Here is a 25,043-nt window from a genome sequence, read left to right as displayed (position 1 = left end):
TCGCATCTGCAGTTACGTTATGATGACTGAATACTTTGTCAAATGTAACTATATATTTGTCAGATGTGTATTCAGGCATTTTCCATTTCAAACATTGTAGCTCTTTATTTCTGTTAGCAGGGTTTCCTCTTTCAGTATCTGTTTAATCCATTTTAGTAGCTTGGTGGAATTTATGCACAGCTGTGATTAGCGACGTGGTTAATGCATTACACGCAAATATTGGCAGTTGTGATAGGCAAGTTTTTTTGAGGTCTGTCTCAAGTAGATTTTGTTCTTCCTCCTCCTCTACTTTTTACTTCATAAATTTTGCTGTTACCTTGCTGTCAACAAGGTAAGCCAGAAGGTACTACCTTTCTAACCCCTCCTCTCATGCTGCTGCAGCACTATAGTCTGATGGCAAACTGAAAAAAATGAGAGTCCTATTATTTAGGTTTATCTCTGCTTCTCATCTCTAATAGCTACTAGTTACCATTAGAGTTAAGGTACTGTACCTTGAAGGTTTATGCTACAATCTCATTTTAATCTGACTGCTGAGTATTGCTCATTGGGCAGACTGTTTGTTTGGTTTGTTAATGATTTGGAAGGTTGGGTCTGTGAGAATCCTTTCCATTCTTGAAAATAAATACCCTAAAAGGTCGGTTGATCTTATCTGAATGAGAACTGGGAAGCCTACACTTCTGCATTTCAATTTTAGCTCTTTAACCTCCAACAGCACTCCATTACATAACTTTTGTCAGTCTGAAGCTCTGCTTTTGGGAGGGGTGGCACAGTGGTTAGCACTGCTGCCTCACAGCATCAGAGACCCGGGTTCAATTCCCACCTCGGGCAACTGTCTTGTGTCGAGTTTGCACATTCTCCTAGTGTCTGCGTGGGTTTGCTCCGTTATACTCCCACAGTCCAAAGATGTGTAGGTTAGGTGAATTGGCCATGCTAGTGTTAGGTGAAGTGGTAAATGTAGGGGAATGGTCTGGGTGGGTTGCTCTTCGGAGGGTCGGTGGGGACTTGTTGGGCCACACAGCCTGTTTCCACATGAAGTAATTTAATCTAAGATGAGTGAATATTTATATAGATATTCTTCAGTCAAGCGTGGTTATAGCAGTGCAGATTTCCTAAGCATTTTAAAAGATAATTAAAATGCTTGTTGTACATGTAGCTGAACAAAAATGCAGCTGGTTCAGTGAAAGAGCCTGAATTTCAAATGGAAACATATTTGAATATGTACTTATTAAAACCCACTTCTGATTAAATGGCAAGACCACTCCAGAGGAGATATTTACAGTTTGAAATGTTCCTTAATGTTGCATAAGGAAATACATTTTTCTTGGAATAACTTAGTTTATCCCTTGATATATCCAATTTGGATACTCTTGGGTTGAGATTTCCTTGCTGCTGGAGCAATTTGATGCTGCTGTTTAGGAAATGGCAGAGGCCAAGACACAGAATGGAGCTGTGGAATTCTACAAGTCCACATTACAACTTCTATAAAATAATGGTGAGTCTTCTAACATCTCTGCAAAGCAAAGGAACAATTTAAATGAATTTAATTTTGTGTACGTGTGGAACTGAAGAGCTGCTTTGAATATTTTGCTTGTTTTAACCTTTTTCTAAAATGTATTAGTAAAATTATCATATAGTTTACTTGTCCAGAATGTTTGCTAACTGAATTTATTTTAAATTCTGCCACTTTATCTTTTTTGCCTTTTAGCTTTCTCATTAGTTGATCCTGGAGACATAGACAGAAACTAGAAGGACGGCACCATGGCTTGAGAAATATACACAAAAGAATACATGAAGTTAAGAGTTTCGTTGTGTTTCAGACTACCTTCCAAAGTTATTGCAATCAAGGTCTCTCAAAGGAAGACTTGAACCAAAGAGAGCCTACAGTGCCTTAGCAGATTTTTAAGTTTACTGTCGGACCTGAAAAATATTTTTAAAATGGAAGAGATTTCAAGGTATCCTGGGAAAAGTAGACAATAATTAAAATTGTTTGCAATTTTCAAAGAAGTATGCCAATTCTGTTGATTGATGAAAGTGCCTTAACCTGAATCATACATCAAAACCGAAGGGCTGATCTGCATACTTGTAAATTTATACTAGCTGGTGTAATGTGATATTGAAGTATCATTTTCAATAGTTTGACCTAAAATGCTACATTCTATTGTGTGCATTGGGTCATTTTCTTCAACAGATACTGTGAAACTGGCTGTTGCATTTTGCATTTACAATAGAGAGCTTGATGACTGTGGTATCAATAACTGGGCGTAAATATTAGTCTGCAGTAACTTCTTTTGAAGTGCATTGAAGCTTGTTTGATCATCTGGAAGTATTTTAAGATGTGATTATTGATTCAAACTGTTCATGAAGAAAGTTTGGTGCAAAATATGAATGCAACTAAGTTTAATTAAATAATTGGGAGTGCATGGTGCCTTGGGTCCTAGGTTCAAAATCAGAAAGCTGTAAGTTGATTGATTGAAATGCAGTGTAGAATGCTAGCTCAATGCCTTATTTTTATATTAAATGTAAATTGGATGAAAATTGAATTAAATATTGCAACTAATTGCACAGTTAGCATTGATGTCTGTTTTTAAAATATTCTGAATGTAATTTTGTGCACCATTAAGGAAACAAATATTAATCACATTAAATAACGTTGATTTCCAATATTTCTGTTTCAGATAATAGTCTAATACAATTGCAGAGGTTATACTGCTCCAGTTGTAGATCAACAAATCCTTAGTCAGAGCCCCTGGACGAGGAAACTTTTTGCCAGAGGAGTAACCAATTTTGATCACAATTCATTGAGCACAGCTACAAGTGGGTTTACGAATGGAGTCTGACTGACTAAGCTATGTAGGCCTTGTGTGTAATAGCCTCCAAATAGATGTTTGGAAGTATACCCAAGCAAGATGTTGATGCAGTTAGAGAAGTAAAGAGGAACAATCAAGTGAGGAAAAATTGGGTAACCAAACTTTTGAACAAGAAGTAAAGGAGGAAATCTATTCTACTTAAGCTGTATGCTGCATGTAGTTGTAATTGCTTTCCCTTTTATAACCAAACTCTTCAGTTCCCTCAAAGTTCGAAGACAATTTATATTATGTTTGAAAAACTAGTTTGTTGATAACATATTTTGGCAAATACTTTCTTGTTTATATTCATTCAATTTATCATGACAAATACATAACCAGATGTCTTTTTCCTCAAGTAGGTTTTTAATTATCTAATTTTTTGAGACACAATGAAAATGTAATTGTGAGAGGTTATCTATTTGGGACCACAAGAGGATAGACCAGGGTAATTTGTAGAAATTCATTATAGTGGATGTCCAGAGAGACTTGGAAGTTCAGGTGCATCTTTAAAATGTTACAAACAGGTCAGGAAGTAATAAAATCTAATGACATGCTGGCCTTTATATCTAGAGGACAGGAGTATCAGGGTGCAGACGTTATGCTGCAACTATACAAATCCTGGTTAGATTCTGCCTGGAGTACTGAGAGCAGATCTGGTACCACATCTTAGAAAGGATATATTGGCTAAAGGGTCATTTGATCTAAGTCTTCAAGATATTAACAAGCCGGGATAGGTAAAGATCAACTATTTCATTGGTTGGAGATTCTAGAACTAGATTTAGGGGTAATTAGTCTAAATTGGGGCTAGATCATTCAGGACAGACGTTAAGAAACATTAGTGTACGTGAAGGTTGGTAGATATTTGCATCTACCTTTACTAGATTAGTTGTTAATTGAAATTTGAGGATTTTGTTTTGTTCAGCGAAGATTTTAATGGATAGGGCCATAGATCAACCATTATTCCATTGAATGGTGGGGCAGACTCTGGACTAAATGGTTTACTTCTGTTCCTAGTTCTTTGAAAACAAATTCTATATCATCGCAGTGATTTGAGCAAATTGACTGCAAGTCCTTTCTCATGGGAAAGGATATGCACATTGCAGTTATGTGGTGAATGTAGAACTTGAATAGAATTTTATTTTTCCTTCCTCTTCAAAGGTTTTTTTTGCATTTCTTTAAATAGCATCATTTACAATCTGTTACCTTCAGAAAATTATAATACTATGCTACCTAAAGCTGAAAATGTAAGAATGTGACTGCTAATCTATGGTTGCACAGTTCCATACGCACAGTAGGCTATTCCATTGCAGAAACTAACATAACTAAGTCAGTTAAAATTTATATATTCATTTGGAGCATTACTTACTATATTCTGATCAGGAATGAAAACACTGGTGAATTTTCCTGAATCAGAGGATTACATAGGTCATTCTGATCTATGTCTGAGATTCTTTATCCTTGCATTTGTATCCATGTCTCTTGAAGTGCAGATGTCTAATATAGGTAATGGCTGCAAATTATTTGTAATTCCAGTGTCAAAATCAACATGAGATTCTGTCTTGTTGCAGATCTCAGTTGGATTGGCAATGATTAAATTACCAATGCTGTTAGCTCCCCTAACCTTAAGAAGTGAAAGTAGTTAGGATTCATACTGTTTGATACCCAACGGCATTTGCTATAATTTGTGTATAGCCATTGGGTAAGGACCCAATTAAGCTGATATTTACTGCATCTTGTGTTTAAAATTGCCCCTTCCCACAAAGAATGACTTTGGTCAGAGGGCATGGTATTTAAGGATGAGTGAACACTTTTTTTCAGAAATTGAAAGTTTTTTTTGGCATGGGTTTGTATACAAGGAGTTCAAAAGGAGCATTTGGGAGATGATCATCATTATGTTACAACACCTTTTGTTTAGAAATGGAGAGTGATGACAATAAAGGGCTTTTATCCCTATGTAACTCCTTTTGTAGCTTTTAGTGCCTGGTTTTAAAAATGTTCTAATATATCAACTTTTATTGTTATGATTTGGTTTATGTATGCTTTCTGGCTTCTCGGTGGTAGTTTATGGACAGTTTTGTTTTGTACAATCTGCCCATTATTTCTAGTCTGTTAAACAATTCATGAAATTATAAAAAGGTAAATGTTAGACTTGCAGGAAGTGTACACTGTTGACAAGATTGTGAATAGATACCTATGGCATTATGCAATGTTGGAAGATGCACTTGATTTGTAATGCCCCAACTAAATAAAGTATTTGAAACCAGGAAGTGTCACAGAATTGAAGTGTGATGCTTATAGAAAGTACATTAAGTGCCCTCCCCCCAGTTGTAACATTCCTTTCCACTATTACCATATCATGCGCTCACACTGACATGTCTCTGCCATGGACACATGCACAATTTCCCCATCAATGCTAAAACACATTACCCAATCACAGTTGCCTCTTTAATAAAAAGAACCTAAAACTAAAATGAACAGTCAATTATCACTTTTTTTGGCTTGGAAGCCAAAATTGACAGTCATTGAATTCAATATTCAATGTAGTAATGATCACCGATTTATGTAAATCATGTACTGTGTATCACTTGGCAAAATATCCTTAATTCTATTAAATGACACATTCTGATAACTATAATATTGCAGGAGCCAGCAGTGTATATAGTTACTTTATAACTAAACATTAAATGTTGGACTAATGTAGTCATGGAGATATTTTTGAATTGGTCAGTTTGTCTGAGAAATTACCAGTTACTAATTGTGATAATTGAAAACTGGATAGTGCAAGCCTACTTTTCAATTTTCTTAAATATCCACAGTATCCTGTCATCAATTTCTTGTATATTTAAATCTGTTTTTACATAAGCTAATTGAAAATGAGATTCGTTATGCTGTCTGGATTTGTATGGAGCACATGGCTCTATCTGTTGTCATGATGATACTATCTTGCTAGCAAATAAATATGAAGCTTTCTTGCAATGCACTAAAATAATGCTGGAAGTTAACCCAGTGTACCCACTACTATAAAATATTCATAAAACAAGGAACCAGATCAAATTCAGATTTGTTGCTTTTAGAGTACTGTCCAGGTTCATGAGAACAAATAGAATGCATACTGGATTCAGATTGATTCCAGCTTTGGTAAAATGTGTTCTGCATTTCAGAAGATTTTTTTTTGTGCTGTGAATCAGATCATGGAATATTTTTCTAATATTGTGTAGTATTTCTTCCTTTTTTTCAGCATTGTGTTTTTGGCTTACCTATGTAGCCTTGGCTTTAGCACATGAATTATTTTAACTCAATATCTTAGTCTAGGTTTGCCTTGAAAGATTGAAGCAATATTTGTTTTACCAATACACTGTCAAAAGCCCATATTTTCTCAATTTAAAATGACAGCATGTTTTGTGTATATTAGCTTTGTAATTATGCTACAACAATACCTTCACTGAAGAAGTGGTTGCTTCATATGGTACTATATTGTAATACCTCACTTCACATTACAGACAGTGTTTTCCATTTGTTTACCCAAGTAACTGCTTAATTACTAATTTGGCAGGTCACTTTTTATACAATTCAGAGACCATTTGCAGAGTTAACTTTCTATTTATTATCATATTAAGATAATTGAAAATGAGGAACAGTAATGGGATTTAAATTGTTCTCCGGGATTTCATTCATACCTCAGACCAACCTGAGAAGTACTCCTAGCATATTGTCAATATTTCTCCATCTACGTTGTAATGTCCCTTCCATGTGTCCTGTGAGGTGCATAAGGTTCTGTTGTTTTTAGAATGAATATTTCAGTAGAATCTATATTCAGTTTATTGCAGTTATATATTCTAATTTCATCAGAATATTCAGTCCTATTTACAAAGGTACTGGTCTCTGAATTGGCTTGTGAAAGGTGACATTTTTGAACGATAAAAGTGGTAACCAGGCCTTTAGTTAAACAGCCTGAAGCAAGTTTGACTTTGATTCTGATTTTTTTTTTGAAAAACTGTACACTGAGCTTTTACTCTGAATAAAATGCCTCTCATCAGTGTTGTATTTGTTTTGTTGAGTAAGCATCTTAAAAAAGCAGAAACCAATCACTGTGGTCAAGGATCTCCACAGCAAGCTATTGAGAAATGCGCAGTTTCTTTGACCTGCATCGAATTAATGCACTCCTTCCAAAAGTGACACTTTTTTTAAAAAAAATTAAGTTGGCAAAAAAGAACTATTAAAAATCCAAATTCATGTTTATCTAACATTGCTCCCAATGTCATCTCCCCTCAAAGAAAATCAGACAATGCAGTCCTCAAAGGGCCCATAAGTCTACGTTTTTGAGCTTTGTATTTATTGTTCAGTAGTTTATTCTCATCAAAGTTTGTCAGCTTGAAGATTCAGAAACCGCTATATTTGGCATAGGTGTACCATTTGATGGTTAAATCCTAACTCGATTTATATTTGTTAATGGCTTAACCTGTATGCAGTTTGGATTTCCAAATGAATGCTCTCAAACATTTAAATAGAAGGCAGGAAACATCAGTAGTGCTTTGTCCAGAGGCTTACTAAAGATGTTACCTAGTATGGTGATGAAACATCTGAAAACAAACCTTCCAGCTTAGCGAGCAAACCTACATCCAGCAATCATTTAAACTTGAAAATGACCCTGAAACATAGGATCATCGAATCCCTACAGGCCATTTGGCCCAACAAGTCCACCCAATCCTCCGAAGAGTAACCCACCCAGACCCCTACCCTATTACCCTACGTTTGCCCCTGACTAGTGCACCTAACTCTCTCATCCCTGAACATCATGTGCAATTTAGCATCATCAGTTCACCTAACCTGCATAGCTTTGGATTGTGGGAAGAAACCAGAACACCCAGTGGAAACCCGAGTAGACACGGGGAAAATGAGCAAATTGCACACAGACAGTTACTCGAGATTGGAATTGAACCCGGGTCCCTGATACTGTGACGCAGCAGTGCTGACCAGTGAGCCACCGTGCTGCCCCATGACCCTGAGTTAAAGGGTTTACACACTATTGTCCATGAGGTTCACCATTTAAGATTGTGCAGGTTACAAGTACACAATTTACTAACCATCTGCAGCATCTCTAGCAGAATGGGCGGCACAGTGGCTCAGTGGTTAGCACTGTTGCCTTGCAGCGCCAGGGACCCAGGTTCGATTCCAGCCTCTGGCAATTGTCTGCACATTCACCGTGTGTGCGCGTGGGTTTCCTCCCATAGTCCAAAGATATGTAGGTCAGGTAAATTGGCCATGCTAAATTTCCCATACTGTTAGGCATTAGATCAGAGGGGAATGGGTCTGGGTGGGTTACTCTTTGGAGGGTCGGTGTAGACTTGTTGGGCTGAAGGGCCTGTTTCCGCACTGTAGGGAATCTAATCTAAAACCGTGTTTGACTGAATATATTGGTTTACAGGATTATATGACACCAAATAACAGATTATTCTCTGAGACATCTGCACCAATCAACCACACCGCCCTGTGGCCCAACATTTCAACTCCCCCCTCCCATTCTGCCAAGGACATGGAGATCCTGGGCCTCCTTCAACGCTGCTCCCTCGCCACCAGACGCCTGGAGGAAGAACGCCTCATCTTCCGCCTCGGAACACATCAGCCCAGGATATCAATGTGGACTTCAACAGTTTCCTCATTTCCCCTTTCCCCACCTCACCCTAGTTCCAAACTTCCAGCTCAGCACTGTCCCCATGACTTGCCCTACCTGCATATCATCTTTTCCACCTATCCACTCCACCCTCCTCCCTGACCTATCACCTTCATCCCCTCCCCCACTCACCTATTGTACTCTATGCTACTTTCTCCCTACCCTCCTCTAGCTTATCTCTCCACGCTTCAGGCTCTCTGCCTTTATTCCTGATGAAGGGCTTTTGCCCGAAACTTCAATTTTACTGCTCCTCAGATGCTGCCTGAACTGCTGTGCTCTTCCAGACTAATTCAGCACCACTAATCCAGACTCTGCAAATCTCAGCCAAGCTGATTGATTAGGCAAACACAGTGGCAAGGAATATTGCAAATTTGCTTGCTTCAAGATTCCTGTCACTAAAGATTAGCTCTGATCCCATTTTGTTTCACTTAGTATGTCACTGAAAGACATCTTGCTTAGTACTTAATTGAGCTGAAAATGTGTTGCTGGAAAAGCTCAGCAGGTCAGGCAGCATCCAAGGAACAGGCAATTCGACGTTTCGGGCATAAGCTCTTCTTCAGGAATATTCATGAAATTTTAGGAAATAGTTTGAGTGGGATAAAGAAAAGTAATTTTGATGAATATAAAGATGGGCGGTGCTTTTAAGGAAACTATTTTAGAAGAACTTAAAAGTTCACTTCTTCCAGTAGTTAGTATCCGTACTAAAGCTGATTGCAACAGCTAAGAGGCAATAGTAATTGCTTATTAGGATGAGTTGATCCATAAAACTAAGCCTTTTATCCTTTACCCCCACTAACCTGAGGATAGAAGGTGAGGGAGTAGAAGGAAGGCAGACCACCAAGTTAAAGAAGCATAGCGAAACTTCAGGAGAGTTAGGGTCAGAGGTGAGTGTGTTGGCCATTACTGAGAATAAGGTTCTGGGGAGGCTGAAGGATCTGAAGATGAATAAGGCATCTGGGCCAGAAGGACTACACTCCGGAATTCTGAAGGAGATAGCTGAGATTATAGAGATATTGGAATCAAGGAGGGACCTTGAGGAATGGAAAATGTCTAATGTAGCATCCCTGTTTAAGAAGGGAGAGAGGCAGAAGACAAACTACGGGCCAGTTAGCCTCATCTTTGTCATTGCTAAGATTTTAGAGTCAATTATTAAGAGTGAGATTGTGGAGTACTTGGTAAAATGGGGCTGAGTTATTACAGACTTGACAGGGGAGGTTATGCCTGACAAATCTGTTAGAATTCTTTGAAGAGCTAACTCACAAACTTGATTGAGTTTTTTTGAGGAAGTAACAAAGTGAATTGAGGGCAGAGCAGTAGATGTGATCTATATGGTCTTCAATAAAGCGTTCGACAAGGTTCCCCATGGGAGACCGATGAGCAAGGTTAGATCTCATGGAATAGAGGGAGAACTAGCCATTTTGGATACACAACTGGCTGAAAGGTAGAAGACAGGGTGGTTGTGGAGGGTTGCTTTTCAAACTGGAGGCCTGTGACTAGTGGAGTGCCACAAGGATCAGTGCTAGTTCCACTACTTTTCATCATTTATATATATGATTTGGATGTGAGCATAAGAGGTATAGTTAGTAAGGTTGCTGATGACACCAAATTTGGAGGTGTAGTGGACAGCGAAGATTACTTCAGATTACAACAGGATCTTAATCAGATAGGCCAATGAGCTGAGAAGTGGCAGATGGAGTTTAATTTAGATAAATGTGAAGTGCTGCATTTTGGGAAAGCAAATCTTAGCAGGACTTATACACTTAATGGTAAGATCCTTGGGAGTGTTGCTGAACAAAGAGACCTTGGAGTGCAGCTTCATAGTTCCTTGAAACTATGAAGGGGAGTCTCAGGTAAATAGGATAGTGAAAAAGGCATTTGGTATGCTTTCCTTTATTGGTCGGAGTATTGAGTACAGGAGTAGGGAGGTCATGTTGCGGCTGTACAGTACATTGGTTAGGCCACTGTTGGAATATTGTGTGCGGTTCTGGTCTCCTTCCTATTGGAAAGATGATGTGAAACTTGAAAGGGTTCAGAAAAGATTTACAAGGATGTTGCCAGGGTTGGAGGATTTGAGCTATAGGGAGAGGTTCAACAGGCTGGGGCTGTATTCCCCGTAGCATCGGAGGCTGAGGGGTGGTCTTATAGAGGTTTACAAAATCATGAGGGGCATGGATAGGAGAAATAGACAAAGTCTTTTCTCAAGGGTGGAGGAGTTCAGAACTAGAGGGCATAGGTTTAGGGTGAGAGCAGATAGATATAAAAGGGTCCTCAGAGGCAACCTTTTTACTCAGAGGGTAACGCATGTGTCGAATGAGCTGCCAGAGGAAGTGGTGGAGGCTAGTACAATTGCAACATTTTAAAAAGCATCTGGATGGGTATATGAATGGGAAGGGTTTGGAGGGATATGGGCCATGTGCTGGAAGGTGGTACTAGATTGGGTTGGGATATCGTTTTGGCATGGATGAGTTGGTCTGAAGGGTTTGTTTCTGCGCTGTACATCTCTATGACTCTGAGGTAATGAGAAAGTTAGGCAAAGGAGAGCTAGTGGACGTGATTTATTTGAAATTCTAGAAGGTCTTTGACCGAGTGCTAAATAAGTTAAGAGCCCAAGGTGTTAGGGGAAAAGTACTGGCATGGATAAAGGATTGTCTGAATAAGGACTGAGGGTGGGAATAAAGGGTCTTTTCCAGGATGGCAGCCTGTGACTAGCAGAATTCTGCAGGGGTAGTATTGGGACCACAACCATTCACATTATACGTTTAATGATTTGGACAAAGGAACAAATGGTTTGTTGCTAGGGTTGTAGATGACACTGATGTGTGGAAGGACAGGTAGTGTTGAGGATACAAGGAGGCTGCAGAAGGACTTGGACAGGCTAGGAGAATTGGTGAACTGGCAGATGGAATACGATGTGGGAAAGTGAGGTAATTCATTTGGTTAGGAGAATAGAGGCATGGACTATTTTCTAAATGGGGAAAGGATTTGGAAATCTGAAGCAAAAAGGGACTTGGGAGTCCTAATTCAGGATTCTGGTCAGGTTAACATGCAGGTTCAATTAGCAGTTAGGAAGACAAATGCAATGCAAGCATTCATTTCAAGAGGGTTAGAATACAGGAACAAAAGTGTACTACTCGGGCTGTATAAGGCTTTGGTCAGACCACATTTGGAATATTGTGAGCTGTATCATGAGCTGTATCTCGGCAAGGATGTGCTGGCATTGGAGAGGGTCCAGAGTAGGTTTACAAAAATGATCCTGGGGATCAAAGGCTTGTAATACATGTACAAAGTTAAAAATCACACAACACCAGGTTATAGTCCAACAGGTTTAATTGGAAGTACACTAGCTTTCGGAGTGACGCCCCTTCATCAGGTGATAGTGGAGGGCTCGATCGTAACACAGAATTTATAGCAAAAATTTAGAGTGATGTAACTGAAATTATACATTGAAAAATTGATTGTCTGTTAAGCCTTTCATCTGTTAGAATACAGTGATAGTTTCACTTCTTTCATGTGTAAATCACAAAATCTTTTTTTTAAAGTTGCATTCTTGGGTTAGCTGTGAACAATGGTGATAGCTAGACAATATGTTGAAGGTGTTAGCCCCCTGTGTTCTCTGTCTATGCCATGATGTTTAGATTGATTCTAATCTAAAAAGTGAGATAACAGAGTTTTACATAAATTCATGCAGTTTTTGAGCTCAGAGTTCTACGTGAGTGCATGCAGTTTTTGAGCAAAGTACAATGTAACTCTGCAAATACAAATTCACCCCACAAAATATATGTGCGCATGTGGGTCTTTGTCTGTTTGTGTGTGTCTGTCTGTCTGGGGTGGGGGGTGTGAGTGTGAGTGTGTGTAGTGAGTGCAGTGAGTGCAGAGTGTCTTAAGTCAGTGAGGGGGTGCATGTGAGAGTGTAGGAGTGTGTGTGTCTATAAGGGTGTGTGTGGATGTCTGTGTGCACATCTGTGTGTACCGGTGTCCGTGTGTATGTGAGAGTGTGTGTAGTGCAATGGTAATCACCTATAATGTGACATGAACTCAAGGTACTGGTTGAGGCCCTCCCTATGGATACCGAACTTAGCTATCAGCCTCTGCTTGGCCACTTTTCTCTGCTGCCTGTCCCGTAGTCCACCTTGGAGGATGGTCACCCAAAGCTCCAAGGCTGAATGTCCTGGACCACTGAAGTGTTCCTCAACTGGGAGGGAACCCTCCTGTCTGTTGACTGTTGTGCGGTGCCCATTCATCCGTTGTTGTAGCCTTTGCTCGGTTTCCCCAATGTACCATGCCTCCATGTATAAGATAGACAACGTTGGCTGAGTCACATGAATACCTGCCATGGACAAGGTGGGAGGTGTTCCCACGCATAATAGTGGTATCTATGTCCACAATCTGACACGTATTGCAGCGTCCACCGTGACAGGGTTGTATGGAGTTGTCCTGAGAGCCGGGCAGTTGCTACGAACAATGATCTGTTTGAGGTTTGGCGGTTGTTTAAAGGCAAGTAGTAGAGGTGTGGGGAAGGTCTTGGTGAGGTGCTCATCCTCATTGATAATGTGTTGCAGGTCACGAAGAACATGGCGTAATTTTTCAGCTCCTGGGAAGTACTGAACAACGAAGGGTACCCTGTCAGTTGCAGCACATGTCTGTCTCCTGAGGAGGTCATTACGGTTCCTTGCTGTGGCACGTCGGAACTGGCGGTCGATGAGTTGAGCATCATACCCCGTTCTTGTGAGGGCAACCTTGAGTACTTCCAGGTGTCTGTCACATTCCTCCTCATCTGAGCAGATCCGGTGTATGCGTAGGGCTTGTCCATAGGTAATGGCTGTTTTAATATGTTTTGGGTAGAAGCTGGAGAAGTGCAACATTATGAGATTGTCTGTGGGTTTGTGGTAGACTGTGATGCTGAGGTGTCCATCTTTTATGGAGATGCATGTGTCCACGAATGAGACAGATAGTCAAGAGTAGTCCATGGTGAGTTTGATGGCGGGATGAAACTTATTGATGTCACTGTGTAGTTTTATCAGTGACTCCTCGCCATGGGTCCAGAGGAAGAAAATGTCGTTAATGTACCTGGTGTACAATGTTGGTTGGCGATCCTGCATAGAGAAGAAGTCTTGTTCGAACCTGTGCATAAAAATGTTGGCATATTGGGGTGCAAATTTGGTCCCATGGCTGTTCCGTGTGTCTGGATGAAGAACTGGTTGTCAAAGGTGAAGACATTGTGATCGAGGATAAAGCGGATGAGTTGTAGGACGGTGTTTGGAGACTGGCAGTTGTTGGTGTTGAGCATTGAGGCTGTTGCTGCGATGCCATCATTGTGAGGGATGCTGGTGTAGAGTGCGGAAATGTCCATTGTGACGAGGAACGTTCCCGGTTCAACTGGTCCGTGGGTGCTGAGTTTCTGTAAGAAATCCGTAGTGTCGCAACAGAAGCTGGAGATGTGTGATTTTTAACTTTGTATACCTCAGTCCAACATCATTGTAATACGTGGAGCAGTTGAGGACTCTGGGTCTGTTCTCAATGGAGTTTAAAGGATGAGGGAAGATCTGATTGAAACTTACAGAATACTGAGATGCCTGGATAGTGTGATTGTGGAGAAGATACTTCCACTAGTAAGAGAGACTAGGATGTGAGAGCACAGCTTCAGAGCAAAGGGACAAACATTTAGAATGGCTGAAGAAATTCCTCCTCATTCCAGAGAGTAGTTAATCCGTAAACTCATTGCACAGAAGGCAGTGGAGGCCGTCATTGAGTGTATTTAAGACAGACAGGTTCTTGATTGGTAAAGGAATCAAGGGTCATGGGGAGAAGACAGGAGAATGCGGTTGAGAAGCACATCAGTCATGATCAAATGGCAGAGAAAGCTTGATGGGTCAACTGGCCAAATTCTGCTCCTTTGTCTTATGGCCTTAAGATCTTATAAACAGCAGGAAACATCCTGGGAATTCTTCAGGCCAGAAAGGAAGTTGCTGAAATCAGAATCAAAGCCTAAATGTTTCCATTATCATAAAGTAGGTGACTTCATTCCTAATATCAGAATTATTAAGGTGCAGGAGACTATTTAGCACATCATGTCTACACCAGCTCTGATAATTACTGCCAATCTCCTGTCTTTTGTCCATTTCATCACCAGAGGTCAGTGATACCAGAAGCTGTTGTTAACATATCCCAAGGTTTTCTTTAGAAATTGAGTTTTTTAAAAAAAACTGGTATGTTGTCTTTGATTGACTTCAGATCTGCTAGTTGAGCTGCAATGAACTTTGCACAATCAACCATCCATAGAAGCTAAGGCTGAAGGAATTCTTAAGTGTTATTATGTTTAAAATGGAATTCTGATAAAGAAATGGATACATCCTTACAGGCCAGCTGACGAAGAGTGAACAGTTGCATATCAGATAATGGTACTGCCTAGATACCATAACGAAATACAATTTGGCACATGAAATTGATAAACTGTTATATTTACTGGCTAGGACTTACTAACTTACAGAATTGCTCTATCTTCTTATTAAGAATAAATAATTAATACTTAATCAACTAGCACTATTAATACCCCCAGTACAGTTTTTAAAGAACCTCTTAATACCTTTTAATAACTGTATGGGACCCTGAATTGAGAGAGAATGGTAAATCAATAAATCCTTATAATATGGTTATGATAACTTGATTTCAAGAACACATTCCTTTGAGGACAATTACAATAAAATTAGTGCAAAAAATTATTATTTTTTGTTTGTTATGGACAATCAATAATCCAAACTACCCTATAAAAACTTTTCATAGTGCTGGAAAATATCATAGTGCATCCACAATCAAGAATATGATACTGGAATAGAATGGAAGTTAAGAAGGTGACAAGAAATTGTATGAATTTTGGATAATGTATGAATGAAGATGAATTAAAAGAACTCTGGGTTTTTGTGCTTCTAAAGTGTATATGTTTTCAAGTCTGTGTCATAATGAAACCCAATTGGAAATGGTGAAAGATGACACTCTTTGGACATTCTGGATTAAAAGGGTTTTTCACAATGTGACTTATTCAAGCCAACAGCTTAATAAGCGCTGTACGCCACCTACTGATTTTGTGGAAAGCAGATAAATAAACCTTTAAAGAGAGATAAGAAATGTGTTCTGTGGTTTTAATTGTTGACAGACTAGTTTTAAAAGCCTTTGGCTGCAGGTTGCCTTACAAAAGCCTCTGAACTGAATTTTCAGGAGAGACTTGGGTCTGTGATCTGAAGAAACAAATCTCCAAGAAGCTTCCCAGAAAAAAGTAAGGTTGGTCTTTTTCCTGAGAAAGCAGAAACATTACAGCAGGACAAGCTGCACAGGTTGCTATCAGTGATATATCTTCTGGTAACCTGAGAAAGTTCCAAAAATCAGTGTTTCTTATTAACTCTCGTTTGAGTCTGTCACTATCAGCATTGTGGTCTCATTGACAGGAAATCAACTGGACTGGGAGAAGTTTTGATGCTTTGAGTTTAAAGACTGGGCACACCAAGGTGCTTTACCCATCTGTCATTTATTTTAAACTGACTTTATCTTTACAGAGTTGTATTGTCTGTCTGTATGCATGGGTGTATAAGAAGCAGTTAAGTATCAAATCAAAGGTTGGAGTGGTACTTCACTGAAGTTGAATGTCTAAAGAATATGGGTTGAGAGTGTGATGCTGGAAATGCACAGCCAGTCAGGCAGCATCTGAGGAGCAGGGGAATCAATGTTTTGAGCATAAGCTCTTCATGCTCGAAATGTCGATTCTCCTGCTCCTCAGATGCTGCCTGACTGATTGTGCTTTTCCAGCACCACACTCTTCTTCTCTCCGGCATCTGCAGTCCTCACTTTCTTCCTGTCTAAAGAATATTGCTGGGGGAGGCTTAATTGTTTGCTTTTAGCTGTATATGTTAAGATCTTTCTAAGTTGTCATATCTATAGCTTTGCTTTTCTTCATTTGTGTATTAATGTGCGCTTTTTGTTCGAACAACATTGGGAGTCTTCTGTGTATTGTTGGTGATTGACTACGATGAGTAAACTGCAAAAATAAAACTTAAGATCTATCCAGTCAGGTTTTACTCTGAGATTTGAATTGTCCAAAATTACCAATAGTGGGGATCATCATATTACTAAGGTCACAGTAACATCACATTAAACTCAGAGACACATCTACATATTCATTAAACCCTACCTTTACATTCCCCCAAGTGATACTTTCTCAATTTTCAACATTATACATAAAAAATATTTTCTTAACATTGTCAACAACACATTAAGTAAATGATTGCCATTTAATTTAATGCGTTTCCACAACCCCAAACTCCAAAAAAGTCATTGTTTACAGGTACAAATCTCTCAGTTCTCTTTGGTCTGGTCATTCAAAATAGTATAGGAATGCAATGGCCACAGGGCTCATCTGAAACCAAAATTTCAGCTGTTGGAAAAAACAGAATAGGATGAGTAATGTCATCCCAAATCTTCCAGAATGAAAGGGATGGGTTCCAGTTATCTTCACATCAGGACAAAGGTAGGTGTGGCTCACACCTGACCAGTTGCCAATTAACTCATTCATGACATCCTCCAATGAAAAGAAGATTTGACAATGAAATACTGCTGAATGGTGAAGAAAAACTGAAGAGTACCATGAGCAGAACAATGACATTTTGAGCTCCTTGCATCAAATTCTGAAGAGTAGAGTCATAAAGCACAGAAACCGATCCTTCAGTCCAAATCATCCACACCAACCAGAGATCTCAATCTGACCTAGTCCCATTTGCCCGCATTTAGGCATATTCCTCTAAACCCTTACTATTCATATACTTATTCAGATGCCTTTTAAATATGATTATACCTGCCTCCACCACTTCCTTTGGCACTTGTTTCATACATGCATCACTCTGCATGGAAAAGTTACCCCTCAGGTCCCTTTTAAATCTTTCCCCCTCACCTTAAAGCTATGCCCTCTAGTTTTGGACTCTTCTCCCCTGGGGAGTAGACCTTGGCTATTCTCCCTATCCATGCCCCTCATGATTTTGTAAACCATTATAAGGTCACCCCCCCGACTCTGACCCTTCAGTGGAAAAAGCCCAAGCCTATTCCCTTTCCCGATAACTCAAACCCTTCAATTCCAGCAATATCGTTGTAATTCTTTTCTGCACCCTCTCAAGTTTAACAATATCCTTCCCATGAAGAGAGGAGTGAATCATTGGGAAGACTGTACAATATTAAGGACTGCAACTGTATAAGGAAGTCTCATCAGAGATTGCTGTTTGTATCAGAAGATTTGCCTCAGGACTGTTGAGGGCGCATCTATAGTTACTGTGAAATACTGCTGTACAATAAAAGATTATATGAGAGGGAGTTTAACATCAACAGCTGCTATTTAAAATACTATATCTGGGCCACTAGATGAAAATGAAGAATTTTCTGTTCTCTGCAATCTTGCACCATTTCGTCAGACACACGTTATTTGTTGTTCATGGAGAGATCATTGTGACATCTCAAGTTGGAAGTATTTAAAGTACTTTCAAATATTCAATAGACAAGTGGCATTTCTTCATTAACACTGCTGGTCATATTATTTGCATCATCATAGGTGGCCCAGTGGTATTATTGCTACACTGTTAATCCAGAGACCAGGTAATATTTTGGGGTCCTGAGTTCAAATCATGCCATAGCAGATGATGGGCTTTGAATTCAATAAAAATCAGGAATTGATAGATTTAAAATTAGATTTTATTGTCATGAGTATTCAAGTACAGAAGTATGTGAGGGCAGTAAAAAGGTTAAATATTGCCATTCTCAGCGCTATCTCAGATACAAAAGTACCTAGATACAAAATCTTTGGGTTTTTTTCTGCTTTTATCAAAGTTAAAAATTAAAATATCACCGTGCTTCTTGGTATTAAGTAGAAAAATAAAGAAAATAATGTTAAAAATTCAACAGTCTTAAAGTGTGATGACGATGAAACGTTGTTGATTGTTGGGGAAAAAAATCCGTCTGGTTCTCTAATCTACTTCAGGAAGGAAACTGCTATCCTTACCTGGTCACATCCAAAACAATGTGGTTAAATGGTCACTGATTCTTAAATAAATCTTGACCTAGTCACCGATGCCCACACCCAAAATAATAGGAGTATGTGAAGAGTTCTACTGACTATCATTTGGAAGAGCATCAGAGGGACCTTGATGCACTGCAACATTGAAGAATCAGGTAAACAGGAATTTCTTCCTGAAATGACAAAATGTGGCCTGATAGTAATGTTATTAAGCTTTACCTCTGGGTGTGTCTCTTTAGTAACATGTGAAGGAAGGTCTTCACTCTATCATAAAGTTGATTGAACTCCTGGAAAAGCTGTGAAGAATCTTCACAAGATATCATCCAATTTCCTTCAGAAAAAAGTTTATATTCCTAGGGAGGTAACGTAGTTCTAAAGTGGACTGTAATCATCATAAAATGTCTTTGACCTGAGCTGGAATGCCTGCAAACCACGATATAAGACCTAGTTGGACACAAACTTTCCAAATCAATAAAGATTTGCCCTGATTCTGTAAGACATAAACAGGAAATTTGGCATTGTAGGTAACTGTTTCTTTAAAACAACCTTCAACTGAATAAGTGTGGCCTCCAATAAACTCAATATTAACTTTGATGGCCAAAGCCGAATCATGTCCCTGGCATTGTGATTTGTATCCAGCCTGTCTCATACACTGGACTGCCTGTTTGAAATCAAATCTTATACTGACTGCAATAAACCAGGGAGAACGCCATCAAGAATTTGAACAAACTCACTCCTCAATGTGGCATCATAACATGAATTGACCTTTCTGAGACAGCTGCCTGCTGGTACTTATGTTAGACTAGGTGCATCCAATAGTAAGGTTGTCAAGACTACAATAAACGTTGAAGGATTTCAAGACTGACTGAAAGTCTGTTTAGATTTCATCAACACCTTGTCTGAAAGAGATCACTTCTTAGTGAAGTCTACTGTGTTTTAGACCATAGAACAGTACAGTACAGGCTCTTCGGCCTTCGATGTTGTGCTGACCTTTTATCCTGCTTGAAGATCAAACTAAATACCCTTCATTTTACTATCATCCATGTGCATAGCTAAGAGTCACTTAAATGTCCCGAATGTACCTGACTCTGCTATCACTGTTGGCAGTGCATTCCACGCACCCACCACTCTCTGTGTAATGAACCTCTGACATTTCCCCTAAACCTTCCTCCAATAACATTAAAATTATGCCCTCTCATGAAAGCCATATCTGCCCTGGGAAAAAGTTTCTGGCTAACCATTCTATGCCTCTCAACATTTTGTACAGCTCTATCAAGCCACCTCTCATCCTTCTTCACTCCAATGAGAAAAGCCCCTGCTCCCTCAACGTAAGACATGTCCTCCAATCCAGGCAGCATCCTGCTAAATATCCTCTGCATCCTCTCTAAGGCTTCCATATCTTTCCTAGAATGAGGCGACCAGAACTGAACACAATATTCCAAGTGTGGTCTAACCAGGGTTTCAATGAACTGCAGCATAACCTCGCGGCTCTTAACCTCAGTCCTCCTGTTAATGAAAGCCAAAACACCATACACCTTCTAAACAACCCTATCAACTTGGGTGGCAACTTTGAGGGATCTATGGACGTGGACCCCAAGATTCTTCTTTTCCTCCACACTTTCAAGAATCTTGCCTTTAACTCTGTAATCTGTCTTCAAATTCAACCTTCCAAAATGAATCACTTCACATTTTTCCAGATTGAACTCCATCTTCCACTTCTCAGCCCAACTCTGCACCCTGTCAATGTCCCATTGCAACCTACAACAACCTGCCACAATTCCACCAACTTACGTGTTATCGGCAAACTTACTAACCCACCCTTCCACTTCCTCATCCAAGTCATTTATAAAAATTACAAAGAGCATAGATCCCAACCAGATCCCTGCGGAACACCACTGGTCACCGAGCTCTAGGCTGAATACTTTCCACCTGCTACCACCCTCTGTCTTCGATGGGTCAGACAATTCAGTATTCAGTATTCAGGCAGCCAAATTTCCCTGTATTCCATGCCTCCTTACTTTCTGAATGAGCCTACTATGGAGAACCTCATCAAATGCCTTGCTAAAATCTGTATGTACCACATCCACTGATCTACCTTCGTCAATGTGTTTTATCACATTCTCAAAGAATTCAGTAAGGCTTGTGAGGCATAACCTGTGCCTCACAAAGCCATGCTAACTATCTCTAATCAAACTATGCTTTTCCAAATAATCATAACTCCTGTCTATCAGAATCCTCTCCAATAATTTTCCCACCACTGTAATTCCGAGAGTATCCTCTGGTACTATTCCACAGTGAGGATGCAAAGATCACTGCCAAAGTTGCAACAATCTGTTACCTCCGCTTCCCGTAGTGACCTTGAGTTTATCCAGTTTGGCCCAGGAGACTTATCTGTCCTCATGTTTTTCAAAATTTCTAGCACATCCTCCTTCTTCACATCGATACGGAGGTGCCTATGTTACACTGGGGTGGACAAAGTTAAAAATCACACAACATCAAGTTATAGTCCAACAGGTGTATTTTGATAACATCAGCTTGTTCGAGCATATAGCCTGTTTCACACTCCTCACAAATGACAAGGTCCCTTTCACTAATGAATACAGAAGCAAAGTATTCATCAATGATTTCCCCTACCTCCTTCGACTCCAGGCACAAGTTCCCTCCACTACCCCTGATTAGGTCTATCCTCACTCTGGGCATCCTCTTGTTCCTCACGTAAGTGTAGAACATCTTGGGGTTTTCATTAATCCTACCCACCAAGACTTTTTCATGTCCCTAAGTCCATTCTTCAGTTCCTTCCGGGCTACTTTGTAACCCTCTAGAGCCCTGACTGAACCCCGCTTTTCAACCTTAAGTAAGCTTCCTTCTTCCTCTTGACCAGATGTTCCACATCTCTTATCATCCAAGGTTCCTTCACCCTACCATCCCTCCTTTGCCTCAGTGGGACAAACCTATCCATCACTCACAGCAAGTGCTCCCCAAACAACCTCCATATTTCTGTTGTGCATTTCCCTGAAAAATATCGGTTCCCAATTTATGCCTCACAGCTCCTGCCTAATAGCATTGTATTTCCCTGTCTCCCAATTAAATACTTTACCATACTGTCTGCTCCTATCCCTCTCGATGATTATAATAAAGGTCAGGGAGTTGTGATCACTATCACCAAAATGCTCACCCTCCGACAGAGCTGACACCTGACTTGGTTCGTTGACAAACTCTAAATCCATTATAGCCTCCCCTCTAGTTGGCCTGTCTACATATTGAGTCAGGAATCCTTCCTGGATACACCTGAGAAAATGTGCTCCATCCAAACTATTTGCACTTAGGAGGTTCCAATCAATATTCGGGAAGTTGAAGTCACCCATGGCCCTGTTACTTCTGCACCTTTCCAAAATCTGCCTCCCAATCTGCTCCTCTGTGTCTCTGTTGCTATTGGGGATCAATAGAAAACTCCCAATAAAGTGACTGCTCCTTTCTTGTTTCTGACTTCCACCCCTACTGACTCAGTCGACAAACCCTTCTCAATGACCTCCCTTTCTGTAGCTGTGATACTATCCCTGATTAGCAATACCACTCTCTCACCTGTTTTACCTCCCTCTCTATTCCTTTCGAAACATCTAAATCCCAGAACATCCAACAACCCTTCCTGCCGTGTGATATCCAAATGTCTGTAGTGGCAAGAACATCGTAGCTCCAAGTACTGATCCATGCTCTAAGTTAATCACCCTTATTCCTGGTACATCGTGTGTTAAACTTGGCACACTTCAACCTCTCACATTGACTGCAACTTTGTCCTATCAACAGTCCTTCCTCACAGACCCTCTGTATGCTGTATCTCCTGTTCACCAGCTACCCCATCCTCTGATCTGTAGCTCCAGTTCTCAACCCCCTGCCAAACTAGTTTAACCTCACTCAAAGAGCTGTAGCAAACATCCCACCCAGGAAATTGGTACCCCTCCAGTTCAGGTGCAACCCGAAAGTACTGACTTTGAACTGTTGTTTCCAATGGACACCTGAGGCTGTTCTATACCTGTGGGACTGTGTCTTGCACAACAGACATCCAGGTGCTGCATCAGACCACCCACAACCCTTTGGAAAGAACAGGTCGTGTTAAATGCTTGACTGGCAAGAACAAGCAGCAACTTTAGAGTTTGCCTCATTTTAAGTCACTCAATCACTATTCTCTTTGGGAAGTCAGAATTTTCAGGACTTTTTGCCTTGCTTATCCACTATTTTGCATATTGGTTCTTCTGATTTTTTTGAGAAAAAACATCATCCACCCAGAATTGTTGCTACCAAGTTTTAACATGGGTCTTTGGATATTTATACAAGCTCAGGCCAATTAAAAAAAATATATATTTGTCTGTATATGATTGTTAGGCTAAAGAACAGCATGCTCTGACCTGTACGAGTTCCAACTTCCTAGCCTGACAACTGGTATCAAAGTTACAAAGGTTATCTCAGAGACCAAGCAACATAATTATTAAACTCTATTTCTACAATACTATGGTGCTGTGGAGGCAGATGCTCGTGAAAATAGGGGCAAATGTATGGATGTCAAATGTTACACTGTAATCTTATGATATTTTGCACTTTTAAAAATATAGCTATCATTAGCATCATAAGTGGATGTGTGGAGGAGGAATAGGATATACACCTTACATAGATCATTAGCAACATTTATTTACAACTATTTAATTGCTCTTTTGCCTGTCCTACACAGCACCATTAATTAGATCATAACCGTGAAGAAAATGATGAACATTGCAACCACAGCGTCTGTTCTCCATAAAGTCAATTAAATTTTCAATATCTGATTTCCCCGAAATAATATTTTCTAGTTGGTTATCTCCCTGAACATCCCATTAGCCATAGCAACAGTTACCGTGGTAACATCACTATCATCCAATCAATGTGTAGAAGCTGCGAAAGCAGCCAATAGCATCAACGGTTACTGCCCGGGGTGATCTTTCCATGACGTCGCGTGTCAACCCGCGAGCCAATTGGATGAAGGGGCGCGGCACATGACCTTTGCGGCTGACAGCCTCGGTCACCATAGGAACTACCTCCTTTTCTCGATGGCAATGGCGAGGACTCGAGGTGGGAGGACGGGCCGACTCACGATGTAGTCGGGCCGGTGAGCGGATGACAGGTGGGCATTCCTTGTTGGGAGAAGGAGACGAGGGTCTGGGACGGGAGGAAAGCGGAGGTTGTCGCGAGGTATCTTTTGAATTTGATTGTGTTTTCTCCTTCTCGGTCCGTCCTCATGTGAAATGGTAGGCCCGGGGCTCCGGGTACCTCCGGAGCGACCAATGGGCGCAGAGGATACTGGAAGCATCGGGTCCAATTAGAAAGTGGGGAAGGAAGGAGGTGGGTGGAGGGTTGTGCGTCGGTGAAGCGAACGGAGAAAGAGAGCGAGAGCGCGCCATGGCGCGGTATTGTCTGTTCGGGGTGTAGGCGGACAAACAGCCGGGAGTGGGGGGAGGGGAGGGAGAGGCGAGAGAGAGTCGCAGGCCGGAGGCTTTGAGGAGTGACGCGGCGGGAGAGGGAGAAAGGAGGGAGAGCCATCGCCGCCGATGAGAGGAGCAAAGCCGCACCTTCCACGGGAGCCGCGGGAGAGATGACAGCAGAGCCGCGCAGGTACTCCTCCGGGCGGGAAAGGAGGGAAAACCCAGCGGTGTCGGTGTCGGCCCCGGCGCTGAGGCGGGCGATGTGCCTCCATTCGCCCCCCCCCCCCCCCCGTTTCCTCCCACCGTTGATGACCGCCCCGGCGGCTCAACCTCACACCCCTCCCCCACCCCTGTCAGATCCCCGAGGCGCTCGCACTTGTTCTCTCTCTCTCTCCCCCCCTTTCTCCTCTCTCTTTCCCCCCCCCCCGTTTCCCTCCGATCACATTCAGTGAGGCTCCAGAAGAAGGCCCTTTCCTTAAAAAAAATGGCGGCCTTGTTGCCTCCGGTGCACGTAGGAAACCCCCCGCCTCATCCGTTAGCGCGCTCTCTGCTGAGCTGCATCGAGGGGGTTCACGTTTAGGAAGCCGATTATTTTCCCCAAAGGAAATCCCCAATTGCGCGTTAGGCTCCCTTTCAAGGCCGCGCGCTGATCATTGAAGTTTCGTCTCATAAACACACATCCATATACATTCGTATGTAGCGGGTCTGGTGTTCGTCAGACGCTGTTGCTTCCTCACTCGATGAGGAGTGGAGAGAGATAGTGATGCAAAGGCCAAACGTCACTTTCACTGGACAGCTTTTTCTCGGATTCTCCATTTTGAATCTAGCACTGGCTTCTGCCAAGTGGATTGTTGGACCCGTGCAACGTTGCCGTTAAGTTAGCGAACGAAACTTAATTGCAGTCAACTGTAAGAACAAAAAAAAAGTAACCTTCACCTTGGGTAGAATACTTTCAAATTATTCGTAACATTTCAACTGAATGCATTTTCAGGCGCAGTGTTAAAGGTCTTGAAGGCCTTCACCCTACGGAT

The 25,043-nt window shown here is 40.9% G+C and overlaps 2 protein-coding genes across 6 annotated transcripts in view; both read left to right on the top strand.

Moving 5' to 3' along the window:
- The window catches only part of LOC132820394 (magnesium transporter protein 1-like), a 52,093-nt gene extending 45,211 nt beyond the window's left edge, over positions 1 to 6,882 (top strand). The window contains exon 10 of the mRNA XM_060832475.1: positions 1,706 to 6,882. Within this exon, the coding sequence (XP_060688458.1) occupies positions 1,706 to 1,721 (16 nt within the window). The 3' untranslated portion in view covers positions 1,722 to 6,882. The remainder of the gene's footprint in view (positions 1 to 1,705) is intronic.
- Positions 6,883 to 23,624: 16,742 nt separating this feature from the next.
- The window catches only part of atrx (ATRX chromatin remodeler), a 230,120-nt gene continuing 228,701 nt past the window's right edge, over positions 23,625 to 25,043 (top strand). For 3 of the 5 annotated variants that reach the window (XM_060832474.1, XM_060832471.1, XM_060832470.1), the window contains exon 1: positions 24,035 to 24,202. Coding sequence is in view for 3 of the 5 variants with exons in the window: in XM_060832471.1 (XP_060688454.1) it covers positions 24,183 to 24,202 (20 nt within the window). In the remaining 2 variants the exon portion in view is untranslated. Of the gene's footprint in view, positions 23,715 to 24,034; positions 24,203 to 25,043 lie in introns of those variants that run through there. The other 2 variants (XM_060832473.1, XM_060832472.1) reach the window with 2 other exon arrangements.

This window comes from Hemiscyllium ocellatum, chromosome 11, assembly GCF_020745735.1.
Source record: "Hemiscyllium ocellatum isolate sHemOce1 chromosome 11, sHemOce1.pat.X.cur, whole genome shotgun sequence".
NCBI classification, from domain to species: Eukaryota; Metazoa; Chordata; class Chondrichthyes; order Orectolobiformes; family Hemiscylliidae; genus Hemiscyllium; species Hemiscyllium ocellatum.
Note: the sequence above shows the minus strand (reverse complement) of the source record. Positions and strands in the feature narration are given on the sequence as shown.